Below are 19,261 nucleotides of genomic sequence, written 5' to 3'. Positions count from 1 at the left end.
TAGATATATTGTACATAAGCCCAATTGGCCATCTCAAATTTAATGTTCACCTTTACAATAAAATTATAAATAAAATCTTATTTTATCCTTAAAAGGCTGCCCGCTTGTTTTTCTTTCTCTGCTTACTGTGTACTAGGCCGCATTATAGCTCTCTGTAACCACTGCATGTTGTATGGGGTAAAGCCCACCACACAGATTCACACATGACATTAGAAGTCTTCGGCTAGGGTTACATGCTTATGCCACAATTTTATGCTGCTTATAAGCTTATCTGGTTTTAACCCAGACACCTGCACTGGCCAAATGTGGTGTGTGCAAAACCACCCTGATAAAAACTTTTGACATGTCCAAGGTTTTGATCAGTCGGGGTTCAGTTGTTCAGACCCCCAGTGATAGCTAGGACAAGAAAGGTAAGAAGCTAAGGACTGTTTTGTCGTCAAAAGATGGACTTCCATAGTAAGTTTAGGAGCCTCCTGAGAGGAAATAAAGTAGGAGGGCTTAGTTGCATGCTTCTAGCGATGGGTGGGAATTAGAGAGGAGCGAACCGGGTTCGAGTCTATCTGAACCCGATCGTTCGGTATTTGATTAGTGGTGGCTGCTGAACTTGGATAAAGCTCTAAGGTTGTCTGGAAAACATGGATACAGCCAATGACTATATCCATGATTTCCACATAGCCTTAGGGCTTTATCCAACTTCAGCAGCCACCGCTAACCAAATGCCGAACGTTCGGGTTCAGATCGACTCGAGCATGCTCCAGGTTCGCTCATCTCTAGTGGGCATCTGAAAACTCAGTATTTAGTCAAAATTTTTGACATTTTTTTCTCTACAGGTATTCTTCCTAAATGGATATTTTCTGATCGGTTTCTCTTAAGTTTTTTTTTAAAGTGTTACTCCGGTCCTCACTTTTACCAATACCAGGAGCTGAGTCCAAAGCACAGATAACATAGTCCAAAGCATTATAACTAGAGATGAGCGAACTGGGTTCGGGTTCGAGTCCATCTGAACCCGAACGTTTGGCATTTGATTAGCTGAGGCTGCTGAAGTTGGATAAAGCTCTAAGGTTGTCTGGAAAACATGGATACAGCCAATGACTATATCCATGATTTCCACATAGCCTTAGGGCTTTATCCAACTTCAGCAGCCACCGCTAATCAAATGCCGAAAGTTCGGGTTCGGATGGACTCCAGCATGCTCCAGGTTCACTCATCTCTAGTTATAACCTTTTCTCTGTGTCTGTTCCACTTTAGATAATACTGACTAAATGAGGCTTTAACCCCTTAAGGTCAAAGCCTATTTTCGTTTTTGCGCTTTTGCTTATTCCATTTTAAGTTTAAAAGTCCATAGCGCTTGCATTTTTTCACCTAGAGATGTATATGAGCGCTTATTTTTTGCGAAACCAATTGTACTTTGCAATGACAGGCATTATTTTTCCATAACATATGCTGCGAAACCGGAAAAAAATCATTTGCGCTGTCAAATTGAAAAAAAAAACGAATTTGTTTTTATTTTGGGGAGTTTTGCATTTACGCCGTCCGTCCTATGGTAAAACTGACTTGTCATGCATGTTCCTCAAGTCGTTACGATTACTATGATATATAACATGTATAACTTATATTGTATCGGATGGCCTGTAAAAAATTCAAACCATTGTTAACAAATATACGTTCCTTAAAATTGCTCCATTCCCAGGCTTATAGCGCTTTTATCCTTTGGTCTATGGGGCTGTGTGAGGTGTCAGTTTTTGCGCCATGATGTGTTCTTTCTATAGGTACCTTGATTGCGCATATACGACTTTTTGATCGTTTTTTATTACATTTTTTCTGGATTTGATGCGACCAAAAATGCGCAATTTTGCACTTTGGAATTTTTTTGCGCTGACGCCGTTTACCGTGCGAGATCAGGAATGTGATTAATTAATAGTTCGGGCGATTACGCGCGCGGCGATACTAAATATGTTTATTTATTTATTAATTTATATTTATAAAATGGGAAAAGGGGGGTGATTTGGACTTTTATTAGGGAAGGGGATTTTTTATTAATAAAAACACTTTTTTACTTTTTTTTTTTTTACTGTAACTAGAAGCCCCCCTGGGGGACTTGTATATAGACAGCACTGATCTCTCACAGAGATCAATGCTGTGTATATACACAGCAAAGATCGATTAGATCGGTCATAGATTACTATGGCCTGCTGCAGGCCATAGCAATCTATTGCCGAGACGGGATCAGCGTCATTCCGACGCTGAGGCCCGGCACGGGCAGAAGAAAGGATCTCCCCCCCCCCCCCCCCCCCCCCCGCGATCGCATCGCTGGGGGGAGATCCGTCCCACTAGACCCCAGGGACGTGCGGCGCAGTGCCTCTAAGTGCAGCTGTCAGGTTTGACAGCTGCACTTAGAGGCTTAATTAGCCGGCGTGGCAACGGGACCCGCGCCGGCTAATAGAGGCACTGCCCGGCTGCATGTGTCAGCCGGGATCAGCGCCGTTCAGAGCGGGGTCTGTATCAGATACGTCATGGGTCGCTAAGGGGTTAAAGACTGGTTGGGAACATAACCTTGAAGGCACACATGGCAAGGATTTATACATGTAATGATTATGGAAGTTTCTAACTCCCCCTACCTTGCATCTTAAGGCTATGTTCACACAACGCATATTTTCGTAAATGTACAGCCGTTGTTGAAATCGGCAACAACGGCCGTACTTTTCAATGAAATATACGTTGCCTTGTCTTGTATGGAATCCCAGCCGGAGCGTATACACATAGTATACGCTCCGGCTGGGATCTTTAGCGGCGCCATAGAAAACTGACATGTCAGTTTTCTGTGGCCGCAGAAAACCCTGTCAGTGCACACTGTCAGTGCTCTCGCTCCATAGTGTGCCATGGGGAGTTTTGCTGCGGGCACGCACTGATGCGCCCACATCAGAACTCTGAGGCGCCAAAGATCATCTTTTCAGAGACCAGCAATTCCGTGACCATAGTATGAACATGGCCTAAAAGAGAAATACCAGGAAAAGTGATAGGGAAAAAAGAGATCATGGGGGGGTCCGACCTCCGTACCACCCGCCAATCTCTGTACAGAAGTCAGACCCCCTGCAATCTCCTCATTTTCCCCTACAGAATAGGATAGGTTCATTCTTCCTGGAATACTCCTCTAGGTAGAAAAAGATGTGTCTCATGAGATGAGACATGATCCTCTACCGTCACAGGAAGCTCGGCATGGATCTTGCCTCTGAAGTTCAAGACCCCCCCCCCCCCCCCCCCCCCCCCCCCCCGAATGAAGTATTCACCTCTGACCAGCCATTCCCAACAGCCTACATCCCCATCTTCCAGGTTATCCATGTCCATCTGTTAGGAGTGCTGTGGGATTGGAGTAGAGATGAGCGAACCGGGTTCGGGTTTGAGTCCATCTGAACCCGAACGATCGGCATTTGATTAGCGGGGGCTGCTGAAGTTGGATAAAGCTCTAAGGTTGTCTGGAAAACGTGGATGCAGCCAATGACTATATCCATGTTTTCCACATAGCCTTAGGGCTTTATCCAACTTCAGCAGCCAGCGCTAATCAAATGCCGAAAGTTCGGGTTCGGATGGACTCGAGCACGCTCCAGGTTCACTCATCTCTAGATGGGAGTGATCAGGGTGGGAGGACTGTGATGAAGAGCTGGATGAAAGCAAAGCATTCTGGATAGTACTGAGCAATTGCTCAAGCAGGAAGTGCAATGAATATCCAACACAGAAATAGACACACAAAACACTAGGGTGGACAGACGCCAGGCAATGATATGCAAATAGTTTACTGCATAACAACAAAACGTTCACAACATTTATTGATGAAAACAAGGTGGCGGTATGTGATTCAAACAACCTGACCGCCTTGCATTGTATTATTATATATACAATAATTTTTTTTTAAAAAAAGCTTAATCTGATAGAATATGTAGCTGGTAATCGAGGAAGCAAATAGTTTGGTTTCATAGAGACTTATACCAAACCAATAGCGGCCTGCTATCATGTAAGTAATGGTACCAATAAAATAGTGAATTGGTAACCAAAGTATCTGGATGTTGTAAGCAAAAATGGGGTACTCTTAGATTGCGCCTGCCCCCCCCCCCCCCCCCAAAAAAAAGCCATGTGATTATGGACTTATGAAAAATGAAAGTGTATTCCAAGAATTTGTAATAAGGATTATACTATTTTATCCATTATGGTGCAGGAGGAGTCTCCTTTCAGTGCAAGGATAGCGTGTAGACTGGTGTCCAATGGGTTATAGGAAATAGTGGACTGGTACCAAGCAATAGCGGACTAGTACCAAGCAATAGCGGACTAGTAGCAAAAGAATGATGGAATTGCACTAGGTAAACTAGTATCCTATAAATACTGAAACTAAAAACAAGGAGATACTGGGCCTAGCAATGAGCTAGTAGTAGGCAGTTATCAAGTAGGTGCTAACATAATACTAAGCAAATAGTAGTTATCCAGTAAGTAGTATAGTGCCAGGAACGTAGTTGATGGCTATCAAGCAAGTAAAATAGTGTCAAGAAAATTGAAAGGCTTGGCGCTAAGGCTCCAACATCTTTTTTCTTCCTGGGCCTCCCTCTCACACCACCTTGGTAAGCTTAATGTCTCCTGTGACCCGAAGTCCGGTCACTACTTTGAGTTGTGGAACACGGTGTGTGAAGTCGCAGAGTCGCTGTCCATCTAAGAGAACCTTCATCTGTTGGTGTTCGCAGAGGATCTCCATCTGGAATTAGAGCATTAATAGGATGCATTTATCTGTGGATCTGCTCCATGTAGAAAAGAACGTATTTTTTTTAGCATTGGCAAGTCCCAAGAAAACAAACTCCCAAATTCCCACCTTATAGCGAGTGTTATACCCCACCTCAGTTCTTGTTTCACAGTTTATACTGCATAGTACTGCTCTTTAAAGTCCTCCATGCTGCTTCTGAGGGTGTGCTATAGAGAGATAAGGAGCAAGATGGCCTCTTTTTGTGTGTCTGCAGTATACAAGAGACCCCCTAATCTCCATCTACTAGCTGGGCACGACTTAAAGTTAGGGCACCCTATTATATGGTGCGAAAAATCGCTATAGCGTTCAAATTTAAACGATAATTGTTCTGTGTAATTGCAGGTAACGATCAAAGAAATGTTCATATGTCGTTGATCATTGATTTAGATCTGAACCTAAAATTATCGTTAATCGTTCGCTGTAATTCCACATTCGTTTGCTCAAGTTCCGCATTTTTTCACTACTCGGTCAGTGTAATAGCACATTGATCATTGTTTTGCTGGGATCAGAAGGAATAAACGATCTTAGTAACGATCGCAGTAACGATTGTAGTAAAGATCATAAATAACGACCATCGTTCTGTGTAATATGGTGAACAATTTCAGGCTAACGATAAACAATCTTGTTTGGGATTGTTTATCGTTAATCGTTAAAAATCACTTGTGTAATAGGACCCATAGAGATAAAACCCCCAGAGGAGAAAACTGGTGAAAAATGTCACAAGTTATATAATGGCCTTTTATTGTGGAGGACATTAAAGAGCAGTAATGTGCAGTATAAACTGTGAATCAAGAAATGGATGGGGTATAAAACTCGCTATAAGGTGGTGAACTCTGTGTGTCTCTGTGTCTCAGGCCACTTCTCCTTGCGTATCACATTTATGTCCCCTATGAACCTACCTGCTCCAATATGTCTTTACGCTGCACTTTGATAACAATAACTATTAAAGCTATCTGAACCATTACCTTAAAGTTGTCTCCAGGTGTGAAGGGAAAATATGGGATTTTTTTCTCCTCTGTGCCCCAAATCCCTGCAAACTTGGCATTTCTGGTTATAGATCTTTCCTGGAAGTTGACTGTCAGTAGAAAAGCGACGTCCTCCTCGGCATCTTTAGGACTGCACAGCAAGCTGACGGTAAAGCTGCATATAGAACAGAGTTACACAGCGCCCACCAATGATACTGCAGGCATTTATAAGCTGGAATTTAGGGTTAGAACAAGTAACTGGATATTGTGATTAGAGATGATCCAACATCAGAAAATCAAACTTAAACTTTGTCGAACCTTCCGCATTTGATTCCCAATGCCTTCTCGTTCCGTGGGGAAGGAGGAGACATCCCGGGGACCGCCAGGAATTCCGGGATACAGCCTATTACCTAGGCTGTATCCCTGTTTTCCAGGCGGCACTTGAGCTGTCACCACCTTCCCCGCGGAACGGGAAGGCATCGGGAATCAAATGCGGAAGGTTCGAGAAGGTTCAAGTTGGATCAAACCTAAGATTTCCCGATGTTCAATCATCTCTACCCCTGACCTAGGCTGTCGGGCACAGATGCCCTGGCTTCATACATTCTCCACATACTGACTTTCCTTGTGGCCCAGGGCTCCGTTTTCTACACTCCCAGTAATAACAAAAGATAGCAATAGCCAGAAAACACGCTATAGCATGTAAAAGATACCATATACCAATGTACTGCATGTATTTTACCTCTTGGGTCTGATCTCTACAATCCCCATTATGGTGATCCTCATCGCCGGCTTCATTCCTCCTTTGATGTCACCAACATATTTTTCTCCCTTGAAATATAATATAGCTTTGTCAGGAGGAAATAGTTGTAAGGCTTCCTTTACACTTGGGGGCAGGTTTGATGTCCAACCTACACCGAAATACTGCCTTATAGGACCTGCCCATTTATGCCTTCTAGATGCTTTTTGGACAATTTTATGCCTTGTTGCATAAAGGTTGTAGTTTATTGGAGGAGACATGGAGTCAATGGAAGGGAGAGGCTTAAAATGGGATGCAGGGCACTAAAAATGCACCAGAATTTTGGAGCAAAATTGTGGGTTCAAGTAAGCCAAAAAAAGTTGGTCTAATCTTACACTAGACTGATACCCCTGATGAAGAAAAGGGTTCCTTTTGGAAACACGTTGGTATCTACTGTCTGACTTTGATAACTTTATATCCACAGAGCTGTGGCCGTCTCGTGATTGCACAACATGAAGCACATGTTATAAGTAGACGCTGTACTACACCTCCACGTCCTTTTACATGACCTGATCTTTGGCCACCGATCAGCAAGATCAGCGCTTGTTTGCAGTGGCTTTACATGGCACAATGGATGATCGCTGCATCACATGAAAGTGAACACAGACAGATGTGCGGCCAATGACTTTGGCTCTGGACAAACGGTGCAATCAGCTAACGGGCGAGCTTTTTCCCACTCATTGGCTGATTGCTGGCACTTTTACACGGCCCGATCATCAGGAGAAGAGGAAATTTCTAGGTGCATCCGTAATCTGTCCAGGTTAGTCAAATTTTTACAAAGAATTGCGCAGATTTAGCAAATCCTTCCTATAGTTTTTGAGTTTTTTTGTTTTTCTTTTTGTAATTCGGGCAATTAAAAAAAAATAAACCCCATAAAACATACTTAAATAGATTATTGCATAACATACATTTTTTATATTAGACCTGTCTTTCTGCTGACAGAAAGTCATTTTTGTGGTTTCAATGATTGTTCTAGAACAGGGGTAGGGAAGCTTGGCTCTCCAGCTGTTACAAAACTACAATTCCCATCATGGCTGGGCAGCCAAAGCTTTAGCTTTGGCTGCCCAGGCATGATGGGAATTGTAGTTTTGCAACAGCTGGAGGGCCTAAGTTTGACACCCCTGTTCTAGAACTATTAGAACTATTTAGATATGAGCGCAACTCAAGCATGGTCAGGTCTGTCCGCACACGGATGTATTGACATCTGATGATGGATGACTACGTTTGACACAGCCCTTAGGCCACACACTGTATCCATGTTTTCCAGGATTTCCTAGAGCTGCATCCAACTTATTTAGACACCGGTAATCAAATGCCGAAACTTCTGGGTCCGGAGAGATATGAGCATGCTTGAGTTGCGCTCATATCTAGAGCTATTCAATGGTGCCAACCCACGTCCTGCATTTCCAATGCATTTCCTGCTCTGAATACAAGCGGATAAGCAACAATTATACTAACGTGTTTAAAATGCATGTAGAAAAATATGTGTGCGGCATGGAGAGTTTTTCCACTGAAAACAATGGGACACTCATTCTGACCTGTACTTTGATGCTGACTACACAGAAAAACACAATGTGAACCCATTGATTAAAGGAGTAGTCCGGTGAAAAACTTTTTTTCACTAAATAACACACATTACAAAATTATAAAACATTGTAATGTGTGTTATTTATTTGAATGGCCCCCTTCCCCATGTTTCCAACCACACCCCCCACCCCCGACCCGGAAGTGTAATGCTGCATGCTTACATAATCACTGTTGACCCCTTCTGCCCCGGCTGCCATCTTGGGATGATTATGCCACTCTTCAGGAGGCCGGCCTGACTGCTCCAGCCCTCCCTCTTGTCGACTTCCCTCCAGCGCATCATCAGCTGCTCAGCCACGATTGGCTGCGCATAACAGAAGATGTCTGGGGCTACAGCCAATCATGCGCACCAGCAGACTTTTCATTGGCTGTAGCCCCAGATGTCTGTTATGCTCAGCCAATCGCGACTGAGCAGCCGAAGAGGCGCCGGGGGGCCGGCATGAGGGAGGGCTGGAGCAGTCGGGCCGGCCTCCTAAAGTGTGATGTAATCATCCCAAGGTGGCGTCCGGGACTGAAGGGGTCGACAGTGATTCTGCTGGAGTGCACATAACCAAAGGGCTATGTTCACACACAATACTTAGCCGTATTTTTGGAATTTTTACAGCTCAAAATTTACATCAAAGTTTCATTGAACTCAATGGAAAAATGGCTGGTAATTCCCATTCAATATCATTTTATGACCATAGTTTTGAATAAAAGTAGTGCAGGGTCCTACCTTTCGTCTGTTTAAAAATAAAAACACTGGGGGAGATTTATCCAGCATGGTGTAAAGTGAAACTGGCTCAGTTGCCCCTAGCAACCAATCAGATTCCTCCTTTCATTTTCCAAAGAGTCTGTGAGCAATGAAAGGTGGAATCTGATTGGTTGCTAGGGGCAACTGAGCCAGCTTTACTTTACACCATGATTGATAAATCTCCCCCACTTTCCTCAAAATTTTTGGGCCTTTGTAACCCCCCCCCCTAAAAAATAAAATAAATAATAATAATAATGATAATAATAATGATAATAATAAAAAATATATATAATATAAAAAATAATATATTTGCACTACAAATAGTCGCATTTTGGGTGCCATAAAATGTTTTTATTTTTTTATTTTACATTTGTTTGAGTGCTGCTGTGTTTTTCATATATATATATATATATATATATATATATATATATATATATATACTGTAGTAAAAAGGATGAAGATGTGTGATATTTTTTTTATAAACTAGATAGACGGCGGCCATAGATGGAAGACACTATACGACATCTGAAAATATCTTATAAGATGCAAATACAAAGATTGCATTGCACTGATGGTTTGAACGCCATTCTCTCATGCCCCAGTGCTGCTCACAGATAAGGATTATTACCGTTCAAATCTCCCGCCCGCCCCACACAACTGCTGATAACAACTTTTCGCGTGTCTCTGGGACATGTCAAACTTTTGTTTGTTTTTGTTTTTTTATGACAAGTACATCTCAAAGTCAAAAGTGGCCCCATCCTGCTGAAGGTTACTGTATGTGTGAATAGGAACATAATAAACCTGCACAGATGTTATACCATTACTGCTAAGGCTGGGTTCACACTACGTTTTTGCAATCCATTTTTTCATCCGCTTTTTGCAAAAAAAAAAAAAACAGATGAAAAAAACGGATGAAAAAAACGGATACATTTGTGTGTGCATCCGTTCTGATCCGTTTTTCCATTGACTTTCATTATAATAAAAAAACGTTTTTTTTCACGTACACAAAAACATAGTTGACCTCACTTTTGTGCCAGCTAAAAAAAAACAGATCCGTTCATTTTTAATGGAAGTCAATGGAAAAACGGATCAAAACAGATGCACACAAATGTATCCGTTTTTTCCATCCATTTTTGGCAAAAAAACGGATTGCAAAAACATAGTGTGAACCCAGCCTAAGTATTAGTAACAGCCGTATCCTGTCTAGCCCTCAATTAAACTAATCTGTCTTTTATTCATGTATATTTGAAATACTCACCAAAAAACCTCACAGTGTAAAGTATAGCGCACATTTCCATTGAAAACAATGGGACGCAAAATGCCTTTGCTTTTCAATGTGTATTTTGGTGCATAATAAATACACATATATATATATATATATATATATATATATATATATTTATTATATATATATATATATATATATATATATATATATATATATATATATATATATAAAAATGGATGCATTTTGATTTATTTATTTTTTTATAATGGAAGTCAATGGAAAAATGGACCAAAACGGATGCACACAAATGCATCAGTTTATCCATCCGTATTTTCATCATCATTTTTTTTTTTTTGCAAAAACTGATGAAAAAACGGATTGGAAAAACGCAGTGTGAACCCACCCTTATATTATTATTCTTACATTTACATTTATTTACTGTGGATTTACCAACCACACCTACTGGAAGCTTGTTCCAAGAGTCACGGAACGTCCGGATGATGTTTAGCATTGCTGAATTCGCATACAGGTGCATGCGGGCGCAACCGTGCGCGTCCGCATCCAAATTCCCCGCTGCACACAATGGAGCGTGCGGCCAGAGCCGCTCACTCCACTGTGTGAACTGACAGGGTTTTCTGCGGCCGCTATTCATTGAATAGCGGACGCAGAAAACTGACATGTCTATGTTTATACACCCCGTCCGGGATTCCCTCAGCCTTCAGCACAATGTAAGTTCCGCACTAATCACGGCCGTTGCAACAACGGCTGTGATTAGTACGGAACTTACGTTGTGTGAACATAACCTAAGGCTATGTTTACACAAGTGAAATAACAGGCTATTTTCAGTCTTCACTGATTCATATTGGAGTCTATGGAAACAACGGCCGTTAGATCACGTAATGCAAAGAATAACGGCTGTTGTTCTTAGCGTCCGTCAAATTATTGCTCAGGACTTTTAATGGTGACCATTATTTAGCAAACAACGGACGTTATTTTAAGTTGTTTACACACAGATTTTTTTTTGGCCCGTCCTTTCACCGTCTTTTCAACAAAAGTGAATGGACCTTTAAAAAATAGCCGCACCCAAAAGGCTGTTGAACATCATTCAGCCTAAACGTAAACAATGTACCATTGCAAAGTATGTTAAATAACGGCCGTTGAAAATCATTGTGTGAACATAACCAGAAAGTAAGAGTGAGTAGCTGTGCAATGTATTAGGTCTTTATGTATTCATAAAGACCTCACTTTCTGACAGTGAGCAAAAAATAATAAAAACTGTGCAATGTCACGTATAGAAGAAAGTTGCAGAATGTACAAATAAGTCATATACATACACATATACATATACATACACATATACATATACATACACATACACATATACATATACATACACATATACATATACATACACATACACATACACATATACATACACATATACATACACATACACATATACATACACATACACATATACATATACATACACATATACATACACATACACATATACATACACATATACATATACATACACATATACATACACATATACATACACATATACATTCACATACACATATACATACACATATACATACACATACACATATACATACACATACACATATACATATACATACACATACACATATACATACACATATACATACAAATACACATACATACACATACACATATACATACACATACACATATACATACACATACACATACACATATACATATACATACACATATACATACAAATACACATACACATATATATACACATATACATACACATACACATACACATATACATACACATATACATACAAATACACATACACATACACATACAAATACACATATACATACAAATACACATACACATAGACATACAGTAAGGCCAATAATCCAATGCAGTACTCACACTGGTGCAGGTCTGTATCTCGGTCATGCTGCGTGGCTGATGCGGAGGACACTGGTGGAAACTTCCTGACAGTCTTTCAAATATAAGCAGTGAGGATGGGAGCCGGGAGACTTATCTGTGTCCTACAGCTCACTCTCCTGGTGGTGGATCAGCTGAGTCACAACCACAAACAGCAGCCCCAGATGTAGTCACCATAGACACACTAGACTATCCTTAGGACTTGTCTTATGCTGTGTTTACACGGAGAGATAATTCGTCCAATCGATCGTTTAACGATTTTGAAGCAACGATTTTGTTTTTATAGCTATAAGTGTTTAGACGAATAAAATCGTACGTAAGAAAAATCGTTATTGCGATCGCTTTTAAAATCGCTTAAGCTCATCTTTTACAAAGACTGAAAGACTGTTTACACGAAGCGATCTGCGAATTTTTAGCGATTGACGATTTGAGAACATGTTGAATGTGTATAGCTCTCCAGTGATATTTGGCTCTTTCCTTCTGTTCTCCTGTTAATATGGACCAAAAATGACTGATGAGTTTATGTAGTTGATAGGCGGCTGCGTCACGTGTGCCTATGACCCTCCCCACATCCTCATGCAGGGTCAGACTGGCCCACCAGAGGACCGGAGAATCCTCCGGTGGGCCCCCAGCTTCAGAACCTGCACAAACACTGACGGACATGTTGTTTCCTGCTGGTTCTTCATTGGTGGGCTCCCAGGATCATTTCCTCTGGTGGGCCCCAGATACCCCAGTCTGACACTCTTCTCATGGTTCCTTCTTGACCCAAGAGATGAGGCGATCCTTTTGCTTTTGGAGTAAGAATAAGGTGCGCTTCACGGTTTCCCCTGACTTTCTTCTTCAGTATGGTGGCTTTTCTCCTGAAGCCTTCCAGTCCTGAGCAATTGCGGCCTGTCCTGAAATATCATCCCTTGGAGATTCCCCTAATTTTATGGCAACTGTGGGTGATGATTGCTTAGTGTAATAGGGCCTTAGAATAATGCTGGGTTCTCAGGATACAAGAGATGTCTCTGAGGTCTGTTGTATACTCCAGGCTAAGAACAGATGTACCATAGGGGCAGCCCAAGGTGGAAGCTATAGGGTACAATAGTCCTTATCCTAATTTATTCTGTGGTAAGAACCTGCACAGATCTTCCCCATTGGGGGGGGGGGGGGGGGGGAGCGCAGTTCTCTAACACTTGTAACAACAATTATGGTACAGACTCTGGAGCTGCTAAATCAATAAGGGAGAATATCATAATATAGAGGCATTTGGAGAAGCTGGAGGCTTGGGCAGAGAAATAGCAAATGAACTTTAATGTGGATAAATGTGAGGTTATGCATCAGGGCTTTAGAAATAATAAGTACAGTTATGTGCTAAATAATAAAACACTGGGTAAAACTGCTTCCAAAAAGGACCTGGGGGTATTGGTGGACAGTAAACTCAACTTTAGTGATCAGTGCCAGGCAGCAGCTGCAGAGGCTAATAAAATAATGGGATGCATCAAAAGAGGTATAGATGCTAAAGATGAGAACATAGTTTTGCCTCTTTATAAATCACTGGTCAGACCCCATATGGAATATACTGTGTACAGCACCGGGCACTGGTATATAGGAAGGACACAGCTGGACTGGAGCGGGTGCAAAGGAGGGCGACCAAGGTCATTAAGGGAATGGGTTACAGTACCAGGACAGGTTATCACGCTTGGGGTTACTTAGACGTCTTAGGGGCGATCTGATCACAATGTACAAATATATGAATGGACAGTACAGAGATCTTTGTAGTGATCACCTTCTCCTCTTCCTCCATGTAGCAGTCTGTCATTTGTCTTCATGTAATGTGTTTTTGATCTTGTATTGTTCCGGTTTGTTACCCCTGTTGCCTGTATAGCGTTCTGGAATTAAGGGCGCTTAATAAATAAATAAATAATAATAATAATTATAGGTCTATAACCATGACAAGGGGGCATCCTCTACATCTTGAGAAAAGAAGATTTCATTATCAGCATCGACACGGGTTCTTTACTGTACGAGCGGTAAGACTATGGAACTCTCGGCCACATGATGTTGTCATGGCCAATTCATTAAAATAAGTTCAAGGGAGGCCTGGATGCTTTTCTTGAAAAATATAATATAACAAGTTATGGGCATTAGATTACATGTGATAGGACACTGATGCAGAGATTATTCTGATGGCCATTGGAATCAAGAGTAGAGATGAGCGAATGTCTCAAAAGTTCCTTCCGACCGGACTTCCGGATTTTTTTTTTAAAGTTCGGTCCCACCGGATTTCGGATTTCTTCGGATTTCATAGTTTAAAGCATCTATATGATACGGGGGTAGTGTATTTGGTTGAATTTAGGGCTCTACATGTCAGTAACATCATTATCTTTTCGATATCTCAAGATCAATTTTCTTTTTTTAGACTTCAATATTCACCATTACAGGGTCTATGCAGGAAACTCACCATTACAGGGTCTATGCAGGAAACTCACCATTACAGGGTCTATGCAGGAAACTCACCATTACAGGGTCTATGCAGGAAACTCACCATTACAGGGTCTATGCAGGAAACTCACCATTACAGGGTCTATGCAGGAAACTCACCATCACAGGGTCTATGCAGGAAACTCACCATTACAGGGTCTATGCAGGAAACTCACCATTACAGGGTCTATGCAGGAAACTCACCATTACAGGGTCTATGCAGGAAACTCACCATTACAGGGTCTATGCAGGAAACTCACCATCACAGGGTCTATGCAGGAAACTCACCATTACAGGGTCTATGCAGGAAACTCACCATTACCGGGTCTATGCAGGAAACTCACCATTACCGGGTCTATGCAGGAAACTCACCATTACCGGGTCTATGCAGGAAACTCACCATTACCGGGTCTATGCAGGAAACTCACCATTACAGGGTCTATGCAGGAAACTCACCATTACAGGGTCTATGCAGGAAACTCACCATTACAGGGTCTATGCAGGAAATTCACCATTACCGGGTCTATGCAGGAAACTCACCATTACCAGGTCTATGCAGGAAACTCACCATTACAGGGTCTATGCAGGAAACTCACCATTACAGGGTCTATGCAGGAAACTCACCATTACAGGGTCTATGCAGGAAACTCACCATTACAGGGTCTATGCAGGAAATTCACCATTACAGGGTCTATGCAGGAAACTCACCATTACAGGGTCTATGCAGGAAAAAGGTCACAAATGCAGTGAAGGAGCGGCAGTAGTCATTGGAGGCCAGTGGAGGTCCAGCAATAGTCTTGAGGTCAGTACAGGAGCATCAGTAGTCAACATGGAGGCCAGGCAGGAGCAGCAGTAGCCAACATGGAGGCCAGGCAGGAGCAACAGTAGTCAACATGGAGGCCAGTACAGGAGCAACAGTAGTCAACATGGAGGCCAGGCAGGAGCAACAGTAGTCAACATGGAGGCCAGGCAGGAGCAACAGTAGACAACATGGAGGTCAGGCAGGAGCAACAGTAGCCAACATGGAGGCCAGGGCAGGAGCGGCAGTAGTCAACATGGAGGCCAGTGAAGGCCCAGCAGTAGCCAACATGGAGGCCAGGGCAGGAGCGGCAGTAGTCAACATGGAGGCCAGTACAGGAGCAACAGTAGTCAACATAGAGGCCAGTACAGGAGCAATAGTAGCCAACATGGAGGCCAGGGCAGGAGCGGCAGGAGTCAACATGGAGGCAAGGGCAGAAGTAGCAGTTGTAATGGGGTGACATGAGCAGCGGAAGCAGAATAATGAGGTCCATGGACAGGGGAGAGGTAGCAGGGCAGCAGGAAGGGTGGAATGACCAGTAAGGTCTAGTTCACATATAGGCCATAATAGAAGCAGAAAAGGTCCTACATCTTGGTGACAACACGACCAAATCCTACTCTGTGGTATCAGGAGCAGGTGTCACAAAGTCCTTATCTATCCATGTGGCGTTCATTTTGATAAAAGTCAGAAGCTCCACACTATCACAGGACCATCTGGTTCTCCTCGGACCGACAATATGACCTGCTGCGCTGAAAACTCGCTCGGATGACACACTGCTGGCCGGACAGGAGAGTATGTCCAAAGCAAATTCAGCGAGTTGTGGCCAGATATTTAATTTTCCCACCCAGTAGTCCAGGGGTTCGGGGACGTTAGGTGGCAACGTAGAGTCCAAAAACACCTGGACTTGCTGTTTGAGATGTGCCGCCATGTCCTGCTGCTGTGCGGGTGCTCCTGTTACCCCGGCCTGTGGCTGCATGAAAGCGTGCATCATGGACATCAGGCTCAGACTGGTGCTGCTGCTCATGCCACCCAAGCTGCTAGAGGAGGATGTGGAGGAGGCAGCGCTGCTGGTGTGGCTCTGGTGGGAAAGGCGTGAATGAGAGCGCCGTGTTCCAAAGGCTGCCACTAACCGTGCACCTAGCTCCTCTCTATAATTCATTTTTAGCTCCCGTTGGAAAGGGTGAATGAATTCACACAGCAGTTTTTTTTTTTGTTTTATTCTACAGACATGCACAAGAGATATATATTTGTGTCTCAGGAAACAACGTATGTCATATACACTCTCGCAAGGTTTCAGTTGAGCCAAAGAGGATGAGATTCAGCTTTGATGCTGATGGAGATTGCATCATGGCCGACCTCAGCCGCTGAATGTCCTGATAACATCAAATAGAGCTGTGTCACCTGTACCATATGCCATCTGTTCTATCTGCCACCTATCCCATCCATACCACCTGTACCATCTGTAACACCAATACCACCAATGCCTTCTATACCATCTGTACCACCAATCCCATCCATACCACCAATACCATCTATACCATTTGTACCATCTTTACCACCAATCCCATCCATACCACCAATACCATCTATACCACCAATACCATCTATACCACCAATACCATCTGTACCACCAATACCATCTATACCACCATGGGACCATCTAGAGGTAAGACCTTCCCCCCCCCCCCCCGATGATCTCCTCCTCCTATCAGACTGTTCTACAAATCTGTAAATTACAATATATAGTTACTTATCTCTCTCTCATTTCCTTGCAGTTTCCCAATATCCTCTATATATCTGTATATATGTGTAATATGTCGTGGACAATATATGAGGGAACGGTTCTCTCCCTGCTTCTTTTCCCGATCGGCGCGGTCTGAACTCTCAGACCCGGACTAATCAAAACTTTTGACATGTCAAAAGTTTTTCGTAATGACAGGTAGGCAGGGGAGCTAAGAATCTAACCTGCTGACATGTTCCTATAGGATGAAGGTAGATTGCCGAACCCCTCGTGTGGGCTCTGCGCCAAATCTGTTTGAATGGGAGGGCTTGTGCACCTCCGCTCTCCGCTGAAAGTATTGACATGTCAGTAGTGTGAACGGGCCCTTAGGGTCCTAATATATAGGGCAATTGTCTGCCCCAGTGGCGTAGCTACCATAGAGGCAGGGAAGGCAGTTGCTATGGGGCCCATGGAGGGAGGGAGCCCAGGGAAGATAAGAGCCTCCTGTGTCCTTTTGCTTAACCCCTTATTTACTGCAGTGCATAAGTGACCCAGTATTCTCTAACATGCTGCAAAACAAAAAAAGGGTTAATACAGAAGACAATTAGCTCTCTGCCTGACTACTCTGATAACCTCTGACCTTTGTTCTCTGATTTCCTGCAGAGGTCAGGGGTTATCAGTGCAAGAGTAGCATAGCTAATTGTCTTTTGTATTAACCCTTTGTTGTGTTGCAGCATGTAAGAGAACACTGGGTCACTTACACACTGCAGTAAATAAGGAGTTAAGCAAAAGGTAGTCTGCTCCTGCACCTATGTTTATAACCATAGGATTCTGCCTCTGGCCACAAGAGAATATTTTTTTTGGCCACATCACCGAGTATAATATATATATATATATATATATATATATATATATATATATATATATATTAGGGATGGTCCAAACCCGCCGAGGTTCGGGTTCGAATGAACCCGAACGCTTGGCATCGGATTCCCACTGTCTGCCTGCTCCGTGCAGCGGGTGGATACAGCGGGAGGACCGCCTGGAAAAATGGGATACAGCCTATGGCTATGGCTGTATCCCATTTTTCCAGGCGGTCCTCCCGCTGGATCCACCCACTGCTCGGAGCAGACAGCGGGAATCATTACCGAGGGTTCGGGTTCGTACGAACCTGAACTGAACTCGGTTCGGACCATCCCTAATATATATATATATTAGTGTGTAGGGGAGGGGGGGGGCATACAGTTTTTTGCTATGTTGTCTTTCATCAAGTTAAAAAACTAATCATCCACCGGCCGTGTATCGCTATAGGATCGCGATAGGAGGTGTGTGGGTGCTTGCTGATTAAGTATATAGAAAATATTAGAGCTGTATACTTACCTCTCCATGCTGCGGCTGTCCTCACTGGCTGTGGCTATCACTGACATTTCTACACCCGTCTCTGAAGTCACAGGCCGCTCAGCCAATCACTGGCCACGGTGCTGTCCCATCTTGGCCAGTGATTAGATGAGCCGTCTGTCACTTCAGAGACAGATGTAGAAGCTTCAGTGGCCGCTCTGGTCAGCGGGAAATGGGCAGGAGGACACCGGGGAGCGTGGAGAGGTAAGGAAGACTTTATTACTTTCTATATAACATTAAAGGGGTACTCCAGTGAATTTTGATTTCTTTCAAATCAATTTGTTTCAGAAGGTTATATAGATTTAAATTACTGTTATTTTTAAAGAAAACTCAGTTCTATCAGTACTGATAAGTTGCTGTATGTCCTGCAGGAAGTGGTGTATTTTTTTTTCCATTGCTCTCTGCTGCCACCTGGGACTGTCCAGAGCAACAGGAAATCTCCATAGAGAACCTCTCCTGCTCTGGACAGTTCATGACAGAGGTGGCAGCAGAGAGCAGTGTGTCAGACTGGAAAGAATACACCACTTCCTGCAGGACGTACAGCAGCTGATAAGTACTGGAAGATTTGAGATTTTTAAATAGAAGTAAATTACAAATCTATATAACTTTCTGACACTAGTTGATTTAAAAGAACAACATTTACTCCGGAGTACCCCTTTAATGATGTCTGTGCAGCCCTTACTGCACGATAATCAAGCTGTATAATAGGCTCTGTAAATTAGTGCCGATCTAGATCGTCTGTTGTTTACTGACGTCTAATACATCCCTTACATATAGTTGTTTGACATAGCGGGTCATGTGACTCAGATCCCTGATGTCTTGGTGGTTATGT

General features: G+C 42.9%; 1 protein-coding gene across 3 annotated transcripts; it reads right to left on the bottom strand.

Annotated features, from left to right (window-relative positions):
• Positions 1-3,801: 3,801 nt before the first annotated feature.
• Positions 3,802-12,100, bottom strand: LOC138771010 (galectin-related protein-like). Of its 3 annotated transcripts, none has more exons than XM_069950412.1 (4): positions 12,029-12,100; positions 6,488-6,576; positions 5,749-5,923; positions 3,802-4,738 (listed from the first exon to the last, which is right to left on the bottom strand). In XM_069950412.1, exons 1-4 carry the CDS (start codon positions 12,053-12,055, stop codon positions 4,595-4,597), a joined length of 435 nt encoding a protein of 144 aa, XP_069806513.1. In that variant the 5' UTR covers positions 12,056-12,100; the 3' UTR covers positions 3,802-4,594. The 3 variants fall into 3 exon arrangements, with proteins under 3 accessions (XP_069806513.1, XP_069806511.1, XP_069806512.1); XM_069950410.1 differs by lacking the exon at positions 12,029-12,100 and adding an exon at positions 8,844-8,916; XM_069950411.1 differs by lacking the exon at positions 12,029-12,100 and adding an exon at positions 8,293-8,358.
• Between the last annotated feature and the right edge of the window lie 7,161 nt (positions 12,101-19,261).

This window comes from Dendropsophus ebraccatus, chromosome 13 (assembly GCF_027789765.1).
Source record: "Dendropsophus ebraccatus isolate aDenEbr1 chromosome 13, aDenEbr1.pat, whole genome shotgun sequence".
NCBI lineage: Eukaryota > Metazoa > Chordata > Amphibia > Anura > Hylidae > Dendropsophus > Dendropsophus ebraccatus.
Note: the sequence above shows the minus strand (reverse complement) of the source record. Positions and strands in the feature narration are given on the sequence as shown.

Coding starts and splice junctions, on each gene's coding strand:
- LOC138771010 (XM_069950410.1), bottom strand. CDS start 8,891: ATGCTGGATAAATCTCCCCCAGTGTTTTTATTTTTAAACAGACGAAAG. Junction 5,924..6,487: donor GTAGAGATCAGACCCAAGAG/GTAAAATACATG, acceptor TTCTATATGCAG/CTTTACCGTCAGCTTGCTGT. Junction 4,739..5,748: donor CACCTGGAGACAACTTTAAG/GTAATGGTTCAG, acceptor CTCTAATTCCAG/ATGGAGATCCTCTGCGAACA.